Here is a 19,796-nt window from a genome sequence, read left to right as displayed (position 1 = left end):
AAAAAAAAAAGAGAGAGACAGAGACAGAGACAGAGACAGAGACTGGTTCATGAACTGTGAGGATTACTTTGATATCTTACCGCAACTGTAGTCCTTTGTTTGTCCGGGTACCACCAAGCTGGTAAACTTTTGCAGTCTCTACCACACCAGTTATTTCAGCAACCTATACCACAAAGAAAAATACACAAGAGACAATGTGAGAGGCTGTTTTTGCTCCTAGAACATATTTAAGCCCTTTCACTAGGGATCAGAAAACTTAATCCAAGTAACAATTCTAACTATACCAAGGAAAGCACGACTTTTCAGTGTATATTATCAGGTACTAAATTAGTTGCTTCATACATCACCTTTGAGTTGGCAAGTTATATTATCCAAAAGCTTGATGGAATTCTTATATGTTCTCAGTTCTACCTTCCTACCAAATGATATGCATCTTCCTACATTTCCTATTACCTTTTCAGTCAAGTACACTGGTTTTGGTTAATGCATCTTCCAAATAAAATACATCCAGTGCTGCTCACATACTAAACACAGCTCCTCTGAGAACCTTTTTAAAGCAATTTTAGAGAATACTATTGCATGCAACAATTGTGCGGTTACAGCAATGAAGCAGAACAAAACTGCTTCTCAATCGCCATCTCTTCTGAAGAGCACAGGTATACTAAAAATACTTTGTAAAGCAAAAACTGAGACCATGCAATAAGAATAACTTGGGAGCATTCCCAGAAATAAGAAGTGAATGTTACTCATCCTTACTTGGTCAAAGCAGAGTCTTGAACTCTAGTTTGCAATACAGATGAAAAGGCAGGACAGCATAAACCAGAGCTGGAAGAATAGGCTTTCTTAGCACTTTCTCTCTCACTATATATAGTGAGATATCTATCCCTCATGGTATACACCACTATATATAGTGGTGTATAAGTCACGATAGCAATATCTCTCTTTATATAGATAGATATATCACTATATATAAACTGCATGGCACAAATCAACTCGATTTAAAGGCCAACACACTGTTTCCATCTCTTCACCTAGGCTGGCCCCACAGATTCATTTGTTGTTAAAGCAGTCTCCTCCACTTCTTTTGCACCGATTATACTTTCTGGTTATAATCAATCTTTTCATATTAATTACCCAAATGACCACAGGTACTTTCCCTGAGAATTGCTAAGAAGCAAATATTATGTCACAACACCACAAAATAACTAAATCTCTTGGAACTAAACTCACCCGATAAACAGGCTTACTATTGTGATTTCCAATGCCAATACGGACAAAGCAGCCAGTGACTGTCTTGGCAAAGAAGGGCATGTGACACCAACGTTCCAACTTGTGTCGCGATAACCGTACTCGGTTGAGTTCTTCAGGTAAGGACACTGGCTGGGATTTAGGAGGAATTTCTTCTTTTCTAGTTTGGAAAAGATGAGAAGGAAAAGGAAAAAAAAGACATTATCAAACAAAGGGATCTTGGGCAAGGTGCAGTGTAAGTGCCAACTATTTAGAATACTATTAAAGAGAATGACTCATCATACACTAGTTGACTGTAGATAAACAAATTTAGCATTCATGAGAAAAGGCCCAATTCAAGTCCTGGTGAGTGGACTCCTTACCCTCTGCCACCTCTGCTACCACAAGGCATAAACACTCAGATGCATCAAGGCAATTTATAGGCCAATGCTTCAAGATAAGATGGCACAGTTCCAACTTCCTACTGCTATGCCAGACTATAATTTGCATGGGTTCTGCAGCTACTAAACTGTAGGACTACACAAACCTGTAAACAATTCCCACTTAAAAGTGGGAATCAAGGTAACAGCAGAGAGTGGAAGTCACAAACCAATCCAAGATAAATCAGTCCCAGCTATGATTCAGAAGCTGAAGACCCAAATCTGAACACCAAGTGTTCTACAGATGCCCAGAGGCAAAGCCACCTGAGCGACACTGATTTGCCCTCAAATAATCTTCAAGCAGTACATGTCCACATAAAGTGGATGTGTGTCTTTAAACACAATTACAGTAAATCACAGTCTGGTGTTTGCCGCTTACTCTTCTTCTTCATCAGAGGATGAGGATCTAGATGAGCGATCACTTTTCTCACTAGACTTATCATCCTCCTCTTCTTCTTCATCATCAGAGTACACTTCACTGGTTTTTAATGGCTGTTTCTTTGCAAGCAGTTCAGCTGGGGGAGGAAGGAGAGAGAACAAAGACAGGCAAGCTGTGATTGACTAAAGCTGCTTTTCAAAGCTGAAACTTTACTGTTCTATAAAAAAGGGGAAGCACAACCAGATAACTATGAAACGTATGTTGGAAAGATGTGTCACATATTTAAATCCACCTATAAGCTAAGCACTCCATTGTATATATTCAAGCAAAGAAATCAGAGTGTCCAAAAACATCTTAAACCTCAACTGTACTTCTCTTCAAACAGTCTCTCAACTTAATTGCAACTAGCAATACAAGACAGGCATAACAACTGGATGTGCAACTACTAGGAACAGACAGTTCACTGTTATTTTGCAAGGGGAAAAAAAAAAAAATCTAGTATTTGGCTAGGACAATTAAAACCTGGCAGAAAAAACAAACAGGGTTGCATCAATAGTCTGGCAAGAAGGACAAGATGATGTGACGGTGAAAAAACAAGCCAATGCAGTCACAATAATACAAGTATAATAAATATGGTTTGGACAGTTAACAGATTAGGTAACAGAAGCTTCCAAGTGACCAGTTCAGACACATGAACTGAATATTACTAAGTAAGTGCCACTCAATGAACTACAAAGAAAGCTTGCTTCTCCGCCTCACTCCCCACAACACTCCTTAGGAGAGATGAGGAAAAAATACAAATAAAGATAGACACAACAGTGCCAAATGATACCCTAGGTGGTCATCTTGGTCACAAGACCAAAGAAAACAGACATTCACTCCAAGATGTGCCAAGGTCAGGATTGTAGTGGTCAGAACTGTAGTCTTAATTACAAATAGGTAGTAGCACTCGCAAAAAGTTGTATTAATGTCTCAAAAAAATTCACAATCAATAGCAACAAGTTCTCATACCTGTTCTGTTCTTCCTTTTCTCTCTTTCTGCTTTTAGCTCCTCCATTGCCTGAGATTTCTTGTCTAGTTTCTCATCCCGCTTTGATCGCCGCTCTTTGTTGTGTGACATGACCTGAAAAATGTGCACAGAAAGTGCCTCAATACCAAAGTACAATTCATAAATTGAAATGAATTAAAACGAAGGTTGTTTGCACACTTTGAAAACTTTTTGAATGGAAATCACTAAAACTCAATTTTGAAATAATTTTTTTCCAAGTTTTTGTCTTCCCAGGGGCTAGGAGGTGTGAAGCTCCCTGAAGCATATTTCTTTTTTCTACTTAGCATTGAAAGCAATTAACTTACTTTATCTTCAACATTTCTGCTACCAAGTTTTAATCTCAAAACTCTTCCTTAAAGGATGACTAGAGAAATAAAATGGAAGTAATTCTGTGACTAACAAGTCATGAGAAAAACCTGAAGAATATTATTCTCATTGGCTTTTCCTTCTGCAAGGCAAATTTAAGACCTCTCTTTTCATTCAGCAGCAAAGGAAAGTGAGGAAAGTTCAGTTAAAAAATACTTAATGCAGAAATAAATGTGTATGCAAAATCTGCAATATGCATCCAAATCCAAAATGTTGTAAGCTTTCTAATATTTTCTATTTCTAACAAGTCTACTAGAATATCAAACAGTACAGAATGAATCTTCTATAATAAGCACTAGAGACAGGCATTTGAAATAAGTCAAAGTAATTTCTGGAAGGCACTGTAGAAGAACTCTGGATATTTTATCTACATACACTTATAGATATATATGGAGTTAAGAGATAGTGAGATGAGATTCACTCCACTTAACAGATGCCTGAGGGAAAACTCATCTCATAAAGCTTGATTTAAATGTTATACATCTATTTCACTAGAAAATAACATGGGTTGAATTGCCCTCTGGAGATGTCCTGCTCTACTGCACAGAGAGACAAGTGACAGCAAGTGTCAACAACCAACTAGTTCTTAGATGGCTAAAGTTAGGCAAGATGAATCCCATCCCATGCTGGGAGCCTAACTGCCCAGGCTCTCTAAATAGTTAAGGAAGGGATCTTAACATAACAATTCAGCCATTTGAAACTACATTTCAGTTACGTGGGCCTCACCCCAGAATTGGTATTGTCCTCTTTCTACAGGAGGTAGAAAAAACTATGGAACTACTTACTTCTGTCTCTCCTAGATTTCAAATTTCTCCTTCACACCTCTAGCAGTAGAAACTAAATATTCTTTCCACTCGATGCCCCCCAAAAAAGTAATTTCTGGCCTGCACTCTCTCAAAAATTTCACTTGCAAGTAAGACCAGAGTATGAAAAGTTTGAGACTAAATGGCAGAAGACTGACTAAAATAAGAAACTGCAAAAGCTTGCCTTCCTGTTCTCACATGGAAGGATTATCACAGCAATTATAGCTATAGTTGCAACTTTTTTTTTGCATTTTCATTGGAAGGAGTTATCAGTGCACCCCTCAGCAAACCACACATGCTAATCTCCTTTTAAGTAAACTGAAAAAAATTAAAGGTAGCTTGAACATATAAATGAACCGAATTCTGACTTGCCCATCATGCTGCTTGATATTTCTAAGGGAAAAGGTCAAAGGCAGGGAGAGGAGGCATCCCATCTTCTACTGCCACAGGAAAAGGGTTTGTTAGTAATGACAGTTTCATTTCCTACCTGGGATTCCTGGATCTGCGTGAGCTTTTTCTTCTCCTGCTCTTCCTCTTGCTTTTTCTTTTTCTCTTTCTTTTCTTTCTTTTTTGCTGTTTTTAGTTTTTTCTTGATTTCAAATCTGGTATCAAATGTTGAAACAAAAAGAGCGTATTAAAGAATGCTCCCGCCCTGAATGAGCAAAGTATCATTCAAACACTACCTCAGCTTTTGTTGTTAGGAGACCGCAAGGAACACTTCCACTGCTTGCCCCAGACCGATGACCCTTTAACCCTACCCTGCTACACTGGTTGCATTGCCCCCTGAAGAGGAAAAATAAGATGAAGGGAAGCTAAGCATAGAAAAGTGCAGGCTTACAGAAGATGAAAACTTGTCCTTACCCCATCTTCATCTTTGCCAGTGTAGTGACCATAGCAGGCTGCCTCCAACTATAAAAACTATTCCACATCATTTGAAACTCCACAGCTAAAAATCTAGTCATTTAAAGCCTACTATCACACTAACCTTTTTCCATCTTAAACTCCACCTTTCTACTGGCACTAGTTTGTATAAGAAAGACCGCAAAGAAGCCATAGCAAGTTCTTCCTCAGCAACTACAGCACATTCCACCAGACTTGGGCAGTTTCTGCAGTACAGCTTACACACTCCTCTTTCTACCTTCACTAAAAAAAGTCACCCTGAAATCTCATATTCAGCCACTATATTCAGAAAAAGTAGTGATTTGACTGGAACTATCCTGTGATGAATCCCACTGCAGCATGGACTGGTCATTGCTTTAGTGAAGTGTGCACATGGAGGAACACAAGAAAGTCTGCCTTACAATAACTGAAATTCAAAATGTGTTATCCACAAGCGCATTACACAATCCACTCTTCTTCAGAGTCCTTTACACCTGGATTTTGCAGACAAGAAACTGAGGTGCCAGACAAGCTTGTTGCCCCTTATGCCTTTAACATGATGCATAACAGAGAGCACAGGCATTGCATCACGTGATGTTTGCTGTACACAGCAAAACATATGCACAGACTGTATTTTGAAGATTTGACTTACCAGAAAGTAAATAACCCCCCGCCCCTTAAGTTCTACCTGCCAACCCCTCTACACAGAACAGGACAGACTTGTTTAAGATTAGATCAGTAACTCAAGCCTAGATTGTTTAGCTTCTTCATATCAAGTATTCTCCAACTGTTCATTTTAAAAGAAAAATATTCAGTTACGCTGCAACTGCAAATGCAATTCAAAAATATAATGGCCTATCTGATCTAAATGCTATCTTTCACCCATTCTGATCCTTTTGAGGGGAGCAGCAGACTAAAGAAAACATTGAAAGTAGTATTAAAAGCACAAACAGTCAGTCAGAGCTCTTGTTATGGCTTAGAGAAATTTGACAGTCTGAGAGTTGATTGTACTGACACGATTCACTAGACAGATGCCAGTCCTCTAGAGAAATTTCTCAGTAAAAAGTAGAGAAGAGAGAAAAGTCACCAAAAAGAAGGCAGAAGTTGCAGAAAAATTGCCCTATATAAGCCATAGTTTTTCTGTTAGATACACCGGAAAGAAATATCTTTAACCACAATGGAGCAGGCTGACAGGACAGCATTTTAACAACAAAACAAGGCACAATCCCAAGACAGAAACCCACAACTAAACCCTTGAAAATGACACTTTCAAGACTACTGCTTCCTATTTCAACATCTATTAGGCCCCCAACCAGCTTCACACCCATGCAGAAGCAACCCCTGCATTGCTCTGTGCTTCACCACTGCGTTTGAAAATTCCACAAGCTCAAATCCACGCTGCACTTTGTTTGAACTGTCTTTTTCTAAAGTATCAACAGTCAACATTGGGGCGGGGGGGGGGGGGGGATATGTTCTACTGACTGGCATCCAGCATCTGAAGCAGTAATAGCTGCAATAGAGGCCGAGAGACCCACATGTATTCAACAGCAAAGAAAAGCTTTCAGAAGCCTGCTTATGCAATACAGAATTCATGCTATGTACTTCTAAAGAGCTATAAGGAATATTTACACACACACACACAAAAAAAAAATCTATCATGAAGCTTGATTCACATTAGAGTGCTGACTGCTTGCAGCCTTCATACTTAATTCTTAATTAAAAATACAGAAAGGCTATCTGTAGAGAAACAGATCAAGTATTCTGCTGGAGAATACTTATCCTAAAACACAGGACAATTCCACCTCTCGATTCCCTGCACTGTGATATTTATGAAACACAAAAGTTGCAACATGCTAGCTGCAAGTCAAAGAAACAGTAAGTTCAGATTTTAAGGTTCATAATATTTACTTAACAGAAATGAGAAAACTGCATGTTTCAGACTATATGAAATACACAAGATATGCAATACTCCATTGTTAATGCTGCTGTCGGATTTAGTTTCAACAGTTTAACTGAGTAGTGCAGTGAAAAGGATTTAGTTAAAATATTGTCTACACAGCAGCCTCTACGAATTTGCCATCAAATATCAACAGATATAAACTCACCTTCTCTTTAGTACTTCTCTCTTCTCTATCCGGTTAAACAACTCCTGCTCTCTCTCCTTCTCTGTCATTTGTTCCAGTCGAGCTCGGTCTTCCTCATCTCCCATCAGATCTTCCCCGTAGCCATCATGGAACTCCTCATCTTCAGATGAAGAATCTGAATCTGAGCTAGATGAGGAGCTGTTGCTTTCCGAGTCAGACACTTCTCCTGAAACAGAAACACAAGGCAGTCAGATTCAACTGGGGCAAAGCCCAACCTCTTCAGTGTGGCAAGTTAACAGGGGGTATCAAGAACGAACTTTACACTCCTCTTTCACTGTACTAAGAGCATATATATCATGACTAAAGCCAGGAGGAAATACTTAATTACTATAGGATGTGCATGCTACAAAGAGAAATAAGAATGATGAAAAACATTAAGAGTGGTACTACATATGAACACAAATTGGGTAATAAAGTAAAAATTCTTAGCAGAACAAGTGACTTCTAAGAGTCCTTTTGATTAGTGCTAAAGTTAAAGGTTAGATTTCTATGCCACCATGCTTGTGTCACTTAGAGGCAGCTTGCACATGCATAACTTTACAAGCGTGTGTGCACACCTCAAATGGCACTATGAACCACTGTCACTACTCCTCATTAGAGCAACCTGAAGAGCCAAAATTTGTTGTTTGAAGATTGCAGCAGTATCAATTGTTGCAACCCAAGGCAAGGTGGAAACAGAGAACCCTCAGAACTGGCAAAGCCAGGACACTAGGCGCACTACTGTAAAAAGCCCTCCCCAATTTACACATCAGCGTAGGAAACAACTGTCTCTCTGCGACTATTCAGTCGCCACCTTTCAACTTGACCCAAGTCCAAGTGCTTTGATTATCTTACCTAATCAACTACATTACACAAAATCACAAAAGCACAGATGCTGGGATTCTTTCCTCCAGTTTTGTTCTAGTCTCAGTATTTCTGGAAACCTTCCAGCTTTGCAAGCTTACTCTGACTTTGCACACACTTACAGTTAAAGGTTCACTCGCTTCATGCTTCAGTCTGTCTCAACTGTGCTAAGTTACATAAAACTGCAGGCTTCTTCATAACTTTATTGCTTTTTAGTATCAACTGAAATCATAAATAAACACCTACAAACCTAAATAGTCATGATGAAACCAGGAAAGAAAACAGGAACTTTATCTGGCATAAGAACAGATTTAATGCTCATGTAAAAAAATATATGGAAAAGTTATAGTCATGATTTTTCTTCTTCAATTTCAGTAAAAACATGCAAGAATTCTGATTTGGAGCAAACACGTAAAATAATCTCCCATTACTACCATGCATGCTATACACCTTTCCCTTCATTGTCATAAGAAGTTTAAGAAGGAAAAGACATCAATAGAAATAAAAGAAAATGCAACTCACGCTACAGGTAGGACAAGCTAGAAGGAACAAAAGAATTTTCTAGGAGAAAGTCAAATTAAATGTTATACATTCTTCTGTTGAAGCAGTATTGCATTTTTAATGGAGTACTTACAGCAAGACAAAACTGAATTATATACTTTGAGGCCAACTTCAAGTCATGACAAGTCTAGAAGTCATCTAGACTTCTAGGAACAAAAGAGGCTCTCTGAAAATAATCTTTGACATCACCAACTTTTTATTCTTCAGTGTGAAATGACATAACTTCACTGAGAGTTGCACTGTAAGTAGATGCACATGTGTTATCTTACCCTCTTCAGGTGCCGAGCTCTCAGCTGAGCTGTCTTTATCTGAGCTGCCTGAAGAGGCAGCTTTGTTAGTCTGTTTCTTCATGGCTCCTTTCTTCTCTGCCTTACCCGCTTTGCCCTTCTTTTTGTTTTTAGAACCTCCAACAGTCCACTACAAGGAAAGATCCAAGAAAGATATCATGAGACAGGAACATCACTCCTACCCCAAAGCACTGGAGTAAAAGTGATTGAGAAACAGCTGAATACCCAACAGCAACAAATCAATGATGGGGCAGGGGGTGCATGAAACCAATAGGACACTTGTCATGTGAAAGTGATTTACAAGTTTTTCATCAGTTATCAGTGCAAGCCAACAGTTGGTAGGACACTCCTTTAAAAATAAAGACCTCAGAATTCAGGGTCTGTAATATCCAACAGAAGAAAAAAGACTCAGGAAAACAAGTTTAAATAACAAGTCTCCAGCTGTATTTGTAAAGTTTGCTTCCATTTCCTACTATTAAACAGAAGCAGCAAAAGATGTGCTTCCAAAACTAGTTAATTGAAGAGCAGATTTTAGACTTCCACAAGGGCACACCAATTACATATGACAGCCTTTCAGAAATCTCAGTTTTAACAAAAGTACACAGCACCTGTATATTTTTATGCAACAGAACAGTGTACTCACTCAAACCATAGTGCCACTGACTGCACCTATGTACAGTGCACAAGCCGGAACCAAATCAGAATCACAGAAGTCAGAAAAATCAAATGTCTAGTCTTAATTTTCTCTTAACATCATATCCTCAATGAGCTTGGACTGCAGCTTCCAAGAGCAACACATATACCACCACATACATGTGGGCAGCAACTTCAAACATCTAGCACCCAGGAGAAGAGCTAGGATTTATCTTCCAATGTGATTTTTTACTGGAATGTTGCATTGTCCCAACTACCTGATTAAAGCCAGAAGACAACAGAACAGTTGAGGATTGTCTATGCATGATTTAAGTCTTAGAAATATTTTGTACCTCACTATCTCTCCTAGAAATTCCTAAGTATTTTCGATTTGGAGAACAAGACACAGTTTCTTTTTAAGTAAACATATTTAGAATATTCTTCTCTTCATACCTGTATATTACTCATCTTCATGCACCTTGCCATTTGTTCAAGTACCCAGTCTACTCAACAAAAATCTTAATTCAAATAAGCAAATATCCTATTTATGCTATCTCAATAGCACAACCACTCTAACCAGAAAAAAAGAAAAAAGTCTTCTATCTGATTTCAAGGGCACACAAATCTCAGGCTTCTCCCCCAACTCTTTCTGGGGCATGAATCAAATCCATTCCTCCAGCTAGTAATCGTTGCATCAGACTTGACTTCCTCTTCTGCCTGATTAGGCACTGCCTTTAGAATATTTAGACACCAGAGTCCTCTGAATGAAACTCAGCTGTTTAGTTAGAAGCTACTACCTGATCTACTAATACCATAGGATTTACTGCCTTTTGATCACTGTCACACTCAGTCTTGTACCTGCCACATCTTAAGTGTCACCTGTGCATTCAAACTAATCAGTTAAAGGCCAGGCAGAAGTTCTCTTTTCTGAGATAAGAATACAACCACCTTGTGGTGAGCCTTTGACTGCAATCCATGCCCTATGCAGTTACCCCAATATGTTATGCTGCATAGGATCAGTGAGAAACTCCGCACAGAAAGCATCTGACTGTACATCAGCCTGAGCTTGCAATCAAGTCTTTATTGGCTTTCATGTTTTACTTGTTGAATGCTATAACATACATGCTGCCTAGCTTCACAAGTATTGCCAATCATATTTCTAGTTAACTATGCCCATACTAAACAGTTAAGAACAAGCTTGTACTCAGTCTGAATCTGCTCAAAGCTCAACGTTAAGGAATCACCTCTCACGTAATACAGATTGAGATAAGTATATTTTTGCTACTCATTTGACAACCTCACCTATCATTAGCATACCAGTGGTAACAAAAGTGAGAAAGTGAAATTAAGTGTGTGGAAAGAGGAGCAGAGCCCTCTGAGGCAGGGATGTACAGGTGCTTCCTCCCAGAGCTCTGCCACTTCTCTTCTTTTCACTGTTCCAGCACTGAGTTCTACCTTGCATCAGAAAGAAGCACAGAGAAAGCTGTATTACACCCCCACAGCTATACCAAGACCTTGACAGGTCATGCTGAGATGAAAGAAGCTGAGATCAGATGAGAACAGCAGGATTTAAATGGTTAATAAAATGTTTAATAGCTGTAGGTATATGTGCCACAGATCACTGTTCTCAGTCTTTGACTCATAAGCAGTATTGTGGCAAGAACCTGAAGCCTGGAAGATGGGACTGAGGAGAGAACTGCGTGACACAGCCTCTTGAATTAAGAAGTCTGCCCTAACCCAGGAAATTTCACTTTGGTTCCTATTCAGGATAACCTCAACCTGAAGATTTCACTGTTCTCTGTTTATACAAGTGACCCCTACACCTCTGAAGTAAAATAACTGGTTGTCATCTCCTAGTTTCAGTGCTATCACAAAGCCAGTTTCTTCCCCATCTGTCTCAGGTGCTTCAGAGGTCACCCAACTCCAAGTCTCTCAAGAATACCTGGTCATTCCTGCTGCCACTGCAGGACAAAATAAGGGTTGAGCAGCAAGCCTTGAGGACAAATTAATAATTAAAACCAGGACACACACACACACAGTACTAAGGCTCTTAGGCTTATGGTTTGCTCTGCTGGGTCAAGTCAACAATATACAAGAACCATCAGGTGTCATTTGGACACCAAATGACTGCTCTGTATTATTCAGAGCAAGACTAGCTAGCATCAGGCCTCCTCTTACAGCAGGGAAAGAGGTAACCGAGATTAGCAGGTCTGAGAAAGAGACAATACTGGAAAGCCATGAGTTGCTTGGCAACCTGCAGCCCAAACCAGAGTCTTGAGCCCCCTCCTCATGCTCTAGTACACCAGCAGGAACGAGAAAGGCAACAATATGTTTGCATGTCACATCAAGTGAAAATGTGCACCCAGGTATAGTCAGCAGCATTTGTTTACTCTGTTTCCCTTCCCTTCTTGCATCTCAAACAGCAAACAGTAACCATAGTTTCTGAAACCTGCCCTCTATTACAGCTTCTCCAGGCTCCCTCTTCCACATTCCATGCAAGCAAAGCCAGGCAGCACTTCTCACATGCTATCCGTAACCGTAACACCTCCTTTAACAGCCCCTTGATTCCCCGCTACCTCCTTGGCCACCATCTTTACCTTCTACGGTTCCAGACCCAGCAAGTTAATAAACCCATGCAGAAGCATTCTGTGACACTGCTTTCCGTTTATTATTTGGTACTATTGAACAACAGAGCTTTATGGTTCAGGCACAGGAAGTAGCTAGAAGAGCATTTCAATATTTCCTCTTGCTTCGAAAGTTCACAGTGCTAATCACCAACACACTTCCCAAAGAAGCCCAAGTTAAGTCACAGTATCCAGAATGGACTGCCAATAACTAAAAGCCATTACAAATCAGACAGATTTAGAAGTCAATTTCTGCAAAAGCAACTACACACAATCACTGAAGAAAATCAGCAAACCTGGACCATATTTCCACTGGGGAAATGAAATGAGATGGGGGGTGGGGGGGGGGGAAAACTGACATGACAACAGGCAAGCTCTGACAGTGCAGAGGACAGCAGAATCATTTTGCCCCTGTTGCTCAAATGGTCACTATTTTCTACTATTCATACAGTGCCTAAATCATCCACCAAGATTTTCCTTTGCAAGTAGTAGGTATTCTCCCTGCTTTTTCAAACAGTCATCTATCTGCAGAAATGCACAGCTGAGGTTACCAGCCTGTCCTTACCATATCCTTCCCTCCTGGATACACCTTTTATAAGCAGAAGGCAAATTACAAGCTACAATATCAAAGCAGAACAGGTCCCTTACTGACATGCTCCTTTCCTGGGCCAGATAAACTTACATGTCATCATGGCAGCATAAGAGCCCAAAGGTAGAAAACATTAGATCAGCTTACAAACTTGCACCCATTCTCCTCTGTCAACACAGAGGAAACAAAAGGCAGTCCTCCAGGCAAGTCAAACTGCAGTTTCAGACTGTCTGAAGACAACAGTAGGCAGTACAGATATCAAGATAAGAAGGCACTTACTCTTTTCAGGGTGTCTCAAAGCTAGGAGAACTCCAGAAACAGCACTTCAAGAGCTACAAGGAAGAAAATATTCTCCCACTACTACTACCAACCGGCCAACATTAGCTGGGCTAACAAAGGTTTAACCCACTTCTCTGGATATTAGACTGTGCCTTACTTATACTATTACAGCTGGTTCCCAGCAAAATTGCTCCCTGGGTAAAAAGGAAACGTTCATTCAGTGAAAAAACACTTACTCAATCCTAATACCTACATCAGTCTATTTCTGGGGCACCCTGCTCCACCTCAGAGCTCTTGCAGACACATACCATGTAGTTCATGTCCCCAGAAGATATCCCCACCCTAGCTTGCAGCTTAAAGAAAAAGAAATTACTTACAGATCAAACTTTATGCCTATTTTGTTCCTAGCTGATTCACATTGCTTCTTTCTGCATGTTAGCCTCCACACAGTTAACCTGCACTATTCAGATTTGCACTTGTACTTCTTGTGTTGGGGGAGAAGGGAGCATTTCTCTCTTTCATAAGGAAAGATTTACTATTACACATGTTAACAGTTAAAGGAAACTGTCTCCAAGAAAAGTCAAAAGTACAAAGCATGCAGCCTGTATAGCTGTTAAAGTAAGATTTAATCACACGCTGCTTCAAATTTCTTAAGCTTGAAAAACGTATGGCAAAGACCCCACAAGACTGGAGAACCCACTCAGTCCTGGAGGTCTAATTAAGCAGTGCTATGAAACAAGAGCACAGAGGGAAGATGTTTACCACAGTAATCTCTACAAACCCACAGAAGGCACCACCAAAACAGAAGGAAAACATGCAGTTTTCTGCTAATCTGTGGTTAGCCAAAGTACTCTAACTTGAAAGGCAGTAAGTAGATTCAAAATTTTAAGCCCTTTCCTCATAATAGAGGCATGAAGTCTCCTAGGCATACTGCTATTTAGGACTGTCTTACTCACCAGCAGCACAAACACTGCCCACCTCTTCCTCTATCCCCTAGCTCTTGATTAGATCTTCAACTAACCTGTTGCCTACCGAGTCTGCATATTTGAAAGCAAAGGCCTAAACAGATATTCTTCACTAAACTCCAGCCTCGTACCAAGCACTTATGATTTAACTTTTAATGTCCTGAAGGTATCTTCCACTATCACCCTATAGTTCTTAAACAGCACAAGCAAACCCTTTGCAATGATATGGCCAACGTCAGCATGAGTAGAAGGATGCACAGACTTATACCAGCTTTGCTAACAACAATCCACTCGGGAGAAACAAATGAGACTTCTGACAGCACTGTGCTTTTCAGTTTAACCTACGCTGATGTTAGTGAAGCTGTTGCAGATCATCCAGGTCTCATAGCACATCAGAAAGAATCTCTTACAGAGAGCAATGATGCTAGGATAAGACAAACAGCAAGAATCCAGAATTAATCTAATGCAAGTAAAGAACACTACCTACGCAATGTCTTCAATAAGCAACAAGGATACCTTTTCAGTGGACACGTATACCTCTGGCACAATAGCCCCAACAGTAATTTGGCTAACATCAAACTGGTCACACACAGCAGGCTCATAACAATTTGGCATGGTGAGCTGTTGGATTGTCATGGCCACATGCTTCTCTACAGATAAAGGAATCATCTTTCTCCAAATCTTTGTGTCAAGTTTAGTGCATCTCTCTGGGAAGTTGCTTCTTATTGCAAAGCCCTGCAGTCCCTGCTAGTCATCTGAACAAAAGTTCACAGTCAGTTCAGTTATATTTGTTCCACAGACCCACCAGAAGATAGTCCAGAGCATCCTTCCTACCTCATTGCCTGCAACTCATTTTCAGTCCCTTGCCCATGTGGTATGATTCAGACCACACAGGTCCTTAAAATGTTACATAAGCCAGCATCTGCATCATGAACACCTGATGCGGCTAAGAGCTTTCACAGAAGTGCATTCTCACTGTAAGACACAACCCTAAGATCTACTGAAATCACCTAGGCACCATTGTATAGATGTGGCATGATTTGTTTATGCAATTATTCCAATAACAACAATAATTCTAAAACACACTATCTTCTCTACTCCCCACCCCCACCCACCATCACCAATTTTTTTCCTATGAGAATAGCAGAATGCAGTGTTTGGCCACCGAAGCAGAGATTCAGGCTTCTTTCTTGTACATGCAACATCGCAACTGCCCTGGAACGTTTAGCACTTGTCAGGAGCCACAAAGGACATACACACTGCAAGACTTGCGTGGAAGCAAGTGAATATGATTAAGTACATTTGCCCAGGGCAGCAATTTCCATGCTTTTGCCTCTAGGTCCACATCTTGCAGCAAGTCCAGTAAGATCATTTCAGCTTTTAGAACACCCCCTCTCCCTGAGTGTTGAGCAAACTTCAAACCAAGAACACTGAGCAAAACCAAAGTTGTTCAAGCAGAAATACTGGGAAGGTTGTCCAGTCTAAGTATGCATACAACTGAATGACTGGCAGAAGCAGAACTGTCATAAACCAGCTTTTCTCACCCTGCTATGACAAAAAGCAGTTCAGAATGCATATTTCAGGCACAGGAACAGAAGCAAGTGCCCCAATTACCTCTTCTCTAAACCTTTTCCTCTTGCTGCATGGAGGTTAGAAAGAACAGAGTATCAATTAGAAATGATACACAGATTAGAAAGATCAGAGTAGCAGTTGCACATGGTGCAACAGAGACGCTACTTTATATGCACAGACCTTGCAAATGCAATCAGAACTGACTTCACAATCATTTGTTTTCCTGGCAAATTCATGAACAGAAACATTGTCATAGTCTACATATAATGGAAAGGTAGACCTTATTTGTAGTTTTGCAAACTGAAAACAATAATATTATTTATTCTGTCAGTTTTCAGAGATAAACACAAACCATAAGACTCTACTATCAAGGTGCTCTCCACACTTAAGTCTACATTTACAGACAAGTTGGTCTCCAAGCAGCTTAAAATAAGCTGTGCGCTGGCAGATCAGAACACACCAAGTGACAGACTGAGCAGTCACCTGATAACACACCTAATATCTAGCTCATTCATATTTTCCTCTCTCCTTATGTCTTAAGCATGTATTAGATAAAAGTCACTAGATGTAGTATCAAAACATCAGCTATTCTTTTTTAAAAAGTTGACTGAAACAGAGTTTCAAATGTATTTATTTCAATTATCCCTCAGTAAGAAAATTATACTGTCACTTTCTTTACAGGTACTGAAAGAACTCTGCTATACTCCCAAACGCTTAGTGCTTAATAGTTTATCTTTGGCCTACGCTATTGGTTTTAAAGATGTCACAGAATAATCCTTCCTGTAGTTTCAGATGATAGAGGAGAGAGGGGGGAGAAAAAAAAAGGGCAAAGAAAAAAGCTCCTTGTTACATTTTTAAGAATGGATGGAATAAACAGCCTCTCTGCATTGTGTGGAAAGCTTGCAGCGACATCTGTAACACTTCAAGAAAATGTTTTTATTCAAGAAGCTATGTGACCTATTTGTCAGTTCTGTTTTAATGAGTCAATTTCAGTTTTCACTTACAGATGAAAGCAGACACTTTTAACCAGCTCTAGAACCTAACACCAAGAACACATAACAAAAACATATCTAACAGCTAAGCATTGCTACAGAACAAATGGACAAAACCCTAGAACAAAGTAATTCTAAACGCTCGTTCTCCTCACTTTCTTCAAAAATACCAATAAAAATACACTCTGCTGCACGTTCAGATGATCAGACAAGCTACTTCAAAGTAGAGTTCTTGGAGAATCAAATTAGCTAAGTAGGACAGTTTTACCACCTGTAAAACAGTACCACCTGTCTTAGCCCTTCTCTCCTCTGAGGAAGGAAGCTCTCTTCCAAAGCTCAAGGGAGAGAGGTTGTCTGCTAAGGCTCCAGCTTCAGCAGCTTTGCTGCATCTTCAACAACAGAAGCAACACTAGTTGCAGGCAGATCACTGAACCATTCAGAACATGGGATTAAACATATGAACATCGGATTAAATGGGCAATCAACTTTGCTATAGACACTCAGACTATTTTGTATACAGTTACAATTTTGTATACAGTTACAATTTTAGGCTTGTTATTTACAAGAAAAAATTATTTCTGAGTACACTTCCTCTGGGCTTAATAGGCCTCCATCAGCTCCACTGAGGACCAGTCCAACTTTATGAAGTCAGCACACTAAATATACTTTCACTGCTTAAGTACACTCAGACAAATAACTCACAGTAAACTCACTGATAACATGACAAACTTACCTCATCATCACTGTCTGATGTCTCAGAGTCTGAAGATGCTGTAGGTTTGCTCACAGGTGGCTCCTTCTCTTCAGAGTCACTGCGTTTCCGTTTGGCCAATGACAAGAGCTCCTAGTGTAAAAAACGCATATTTATTTTAAAATGATATTACTAGTTTTACCAATTCAGGTCAGTGCATATACACCTTCTCTGTGATATTTGAGCATATCTCAGTAACACGATTATCCCCACAGACCAGAAAGAAAGACTATAAATGTTTTTAGACATATATGTGTATGTATGTGTATATATACACATACACACACAATTTTAATACAGATGAATGCTAGAAAAGGATTTTGAAGATAGAAATCATAAGTAGTAAGTATTATTACCATTACTTTCTTGAGATGAACAACATCATGACAAATTACTTTCAGAATCATGTCCAGGGCTGTGGTTTTTGGAGTGGGCAATAAATTAAGAACACAGACTAGATTGTGTAACATTAACCCAAAAAGTCAAAGGCTTCTAAAGAGTCTCGTGCAAGCATCCTGAACAGTTCTTTTTCTTATTTTTTTTAAAAACATTTTTGCAGTGTCCTTTAAAAGGAAGATACTTTGTCACCACAATGTCACAGCTTATATATTTAGCTAGTCTATTCAATTCCTTTTCACAGCCCCTAAATACCCCAGAACGCACTTAAAGTTTTGTATATACACAGAGCAGGCATCAAGCTCAAAGTTTGTCAAACTAAATAAAGCTGTTCTCCTTCAAAAGAGAGCAGCCTCAAAGGCAACACACAGCAGCAAAGAACTAAACGGCTCACAAATAATCCCATCATCTGCTCTTCATAGCTTCTTCAGATCACTGCAGCAGCAGTATAAAATAAACACATTTTTGAAGCTGCACTACTGCCTATGTGGTCCATGAAACATACTGTATTCTTGAAAATTTTACTCTGGGATTGATGAACCTTAGCTGTGAGCAGCAGCCACACCAAGTTCTGCAGTCTTGGGAAGACAGTACTAGACAGGTTTACATGAGTTTCAGAACTGAAGATTATCTCCACAGCAATATGGATTAGAATTTAGCATCTCAAATAAGAACATAAATACTGCAGAAACCAATGGCCTAGGCTACTTACCAACAAGGAAATCTTCCCCTAGTAATGGCATTTTACAAATCTCTCTCTGAAGATGACTTGCAACATCAACAGAACGTATTTATACAGTGCAAAGTTCTCTTGAAGAAGCTCCTGATGTTTTCTGTAATTGTTTTCTAGAATTTCCCTCTCACAACTGTCTCTGAACAGTCTTTCAGCCCAGATTACCTATCTGCATGGTATCTGGGAATATCTACCACTACTTTTATTCCAAACAACTTTCCTTTTTTCTTTCTACTCTTGTTCTTTCTGTTTTTCAAGACACTGTATTCAAAAGGCTCCTATTCCTTCGGTTCAACAAGCCAAGATTGCTACAGAAAGCTGACAAACATTTAACCTACAGGGACCCCACTCGGCGCACACTCATAGTTAAATCACAACACAAACATTTTTAAACCCTGTACATGCAGACCCCTGCTGCTACAGTTGCTACAAATAACACCGTGGAGGAGGAAGCATAGCCGGGCAGCTTTGATGCCACCACCTACTACCCAGGTACAGCTGCAGAAGCATGTTTTTAGGGAACAAGGGAAGAGATGCAGAACCAAGCAACTATTCCTACCATCATTGATCTCCTTCCCTGATCTAATCAAGGGCTAGTCTGACTCTCTGTAATTTTCAGGCTCTGAAGCAACTACAGAATTAATACACCAGCAGCAAAAAGTTGACAGCCCCAGACAGAAGAGAGATGTAGTAAGATCACCAACATCAGGGCATACTCCGCTCCAATAGATTTGTCTAATAAAGTCTCCAATTTGACTTTTCTAAGGCTTTAAGAACCAAAACTATTTTCAAGTGTTTGGGAGGTCTTCTTTTTGCAACATAGCAACACCTATTATACAAAAAACCCTTACGGTCCAGCACATAAACCATGTCAGATATGCAGGCTTCAGTACATTTAACCAGCCAAAGTTCCTCAGAGAACAAGCGCTGCCACACAAGCCATAACATACTTCAGCTATAAGGTCTTTATTTACCATTTATATCACATCGCGAATGACTGCTACACTGGGAAAAGAAGCTGCCTTTGAAGGAAGCCCCCTCCAAGAGGGAGACGGCCCCTTCGGAGCTCTGACACGACTAAATTGATGCCAGACATGGCATTTTCGGTCCCAGGAGAAGCCCCGAAAATAAATAACTACTTCCCCTTGCTGTCTCTGCAGGCTCCCAACTCCGAGCAGGCGCCCACCGACGGCGCTCCCCCAGCTCGGCGGCATCCAGATCGCCGTACCGGCTCCTCGGGAGCCCGCCGGCCCCCGCCGGCAGCGGCGGGACCGACGCGCCGCTC

The 19,796-nt window shown here is 40.1% G+C and overlaps 1 protein-coding gene across 2 annotated transcripts in view; it reads right to left on the bottom strand.

Moving 5' to 3' along the window:
• Positions 1-19,504, bottom strand: part of RTF1 (RTF1 homolog, Paf1/RNA polymerase II complex component) — a 30,079-nt gene extending 10,575 nt beyond the window's left edge. Inside the window, exons 1-9 of one of the 2 annotated variants that reach the window (XM_026065806.1) lie at positions 19,486-19,504; positions 17,365-17,475; positions 8,960-9,107; positions 7,248-7,452; positions 4,751-4,865; positions 3,058-3,169; positions 2,047-2,182; positions 1,231-1,408; positions 81-163 (exon numbers count right to left, since the gene is read on the bottom strand). In XM_026065806.1, the coding sequence (XP_025921591.1) occupies positions 81-163; positions 1,231-1,408; positions 2,047-2,182; positions 3,058-3,169; positions 4,751-4,865; positions 7,248-7,452; positions 8,960-9,107; positions 17,365-17,475; positions 19,486-19,488 (1,091 nt within the window). In that variant the 5' untranslated portion in view covers positions 19,489-19,504. Of the gene's footprint in view, positions 1-80; positions 164-1,230; positions 1,409-2,046; positions 2,183-3,057; positions 3,170-4,750; positions 4,866-7,247; positions 7,453-8,959; positions 9,108-17,364; positions 17,476-19,485 lie in introns of those variants that run through there. The other variant, XM_026065808.1, reaches the window with a different exon arrangement.
• Between the last annotated feature and the right edge of the window lie 292 nt (positions 19,505-19,796).

Source organism: Apteryx rowi, unplaced genomic scaffold (assembly GCF_003343035.1).
Source record: "Apteryx rowi isolate R43461 unplaced genomic scaffold, aptRow1 scaffold_232, whole genome shotgun sequence".
NCBI lineage: Eukaryota > Metazoa > Chordata > Aves > Apterygiformes > Apterygidae > Apteryx > Apteryx rowi.
The sequence above is the reverse complement of the archived record's forward strand: the minus strand, read 5'-3'. Positions and strand labels throughout refer to the sequence as shown.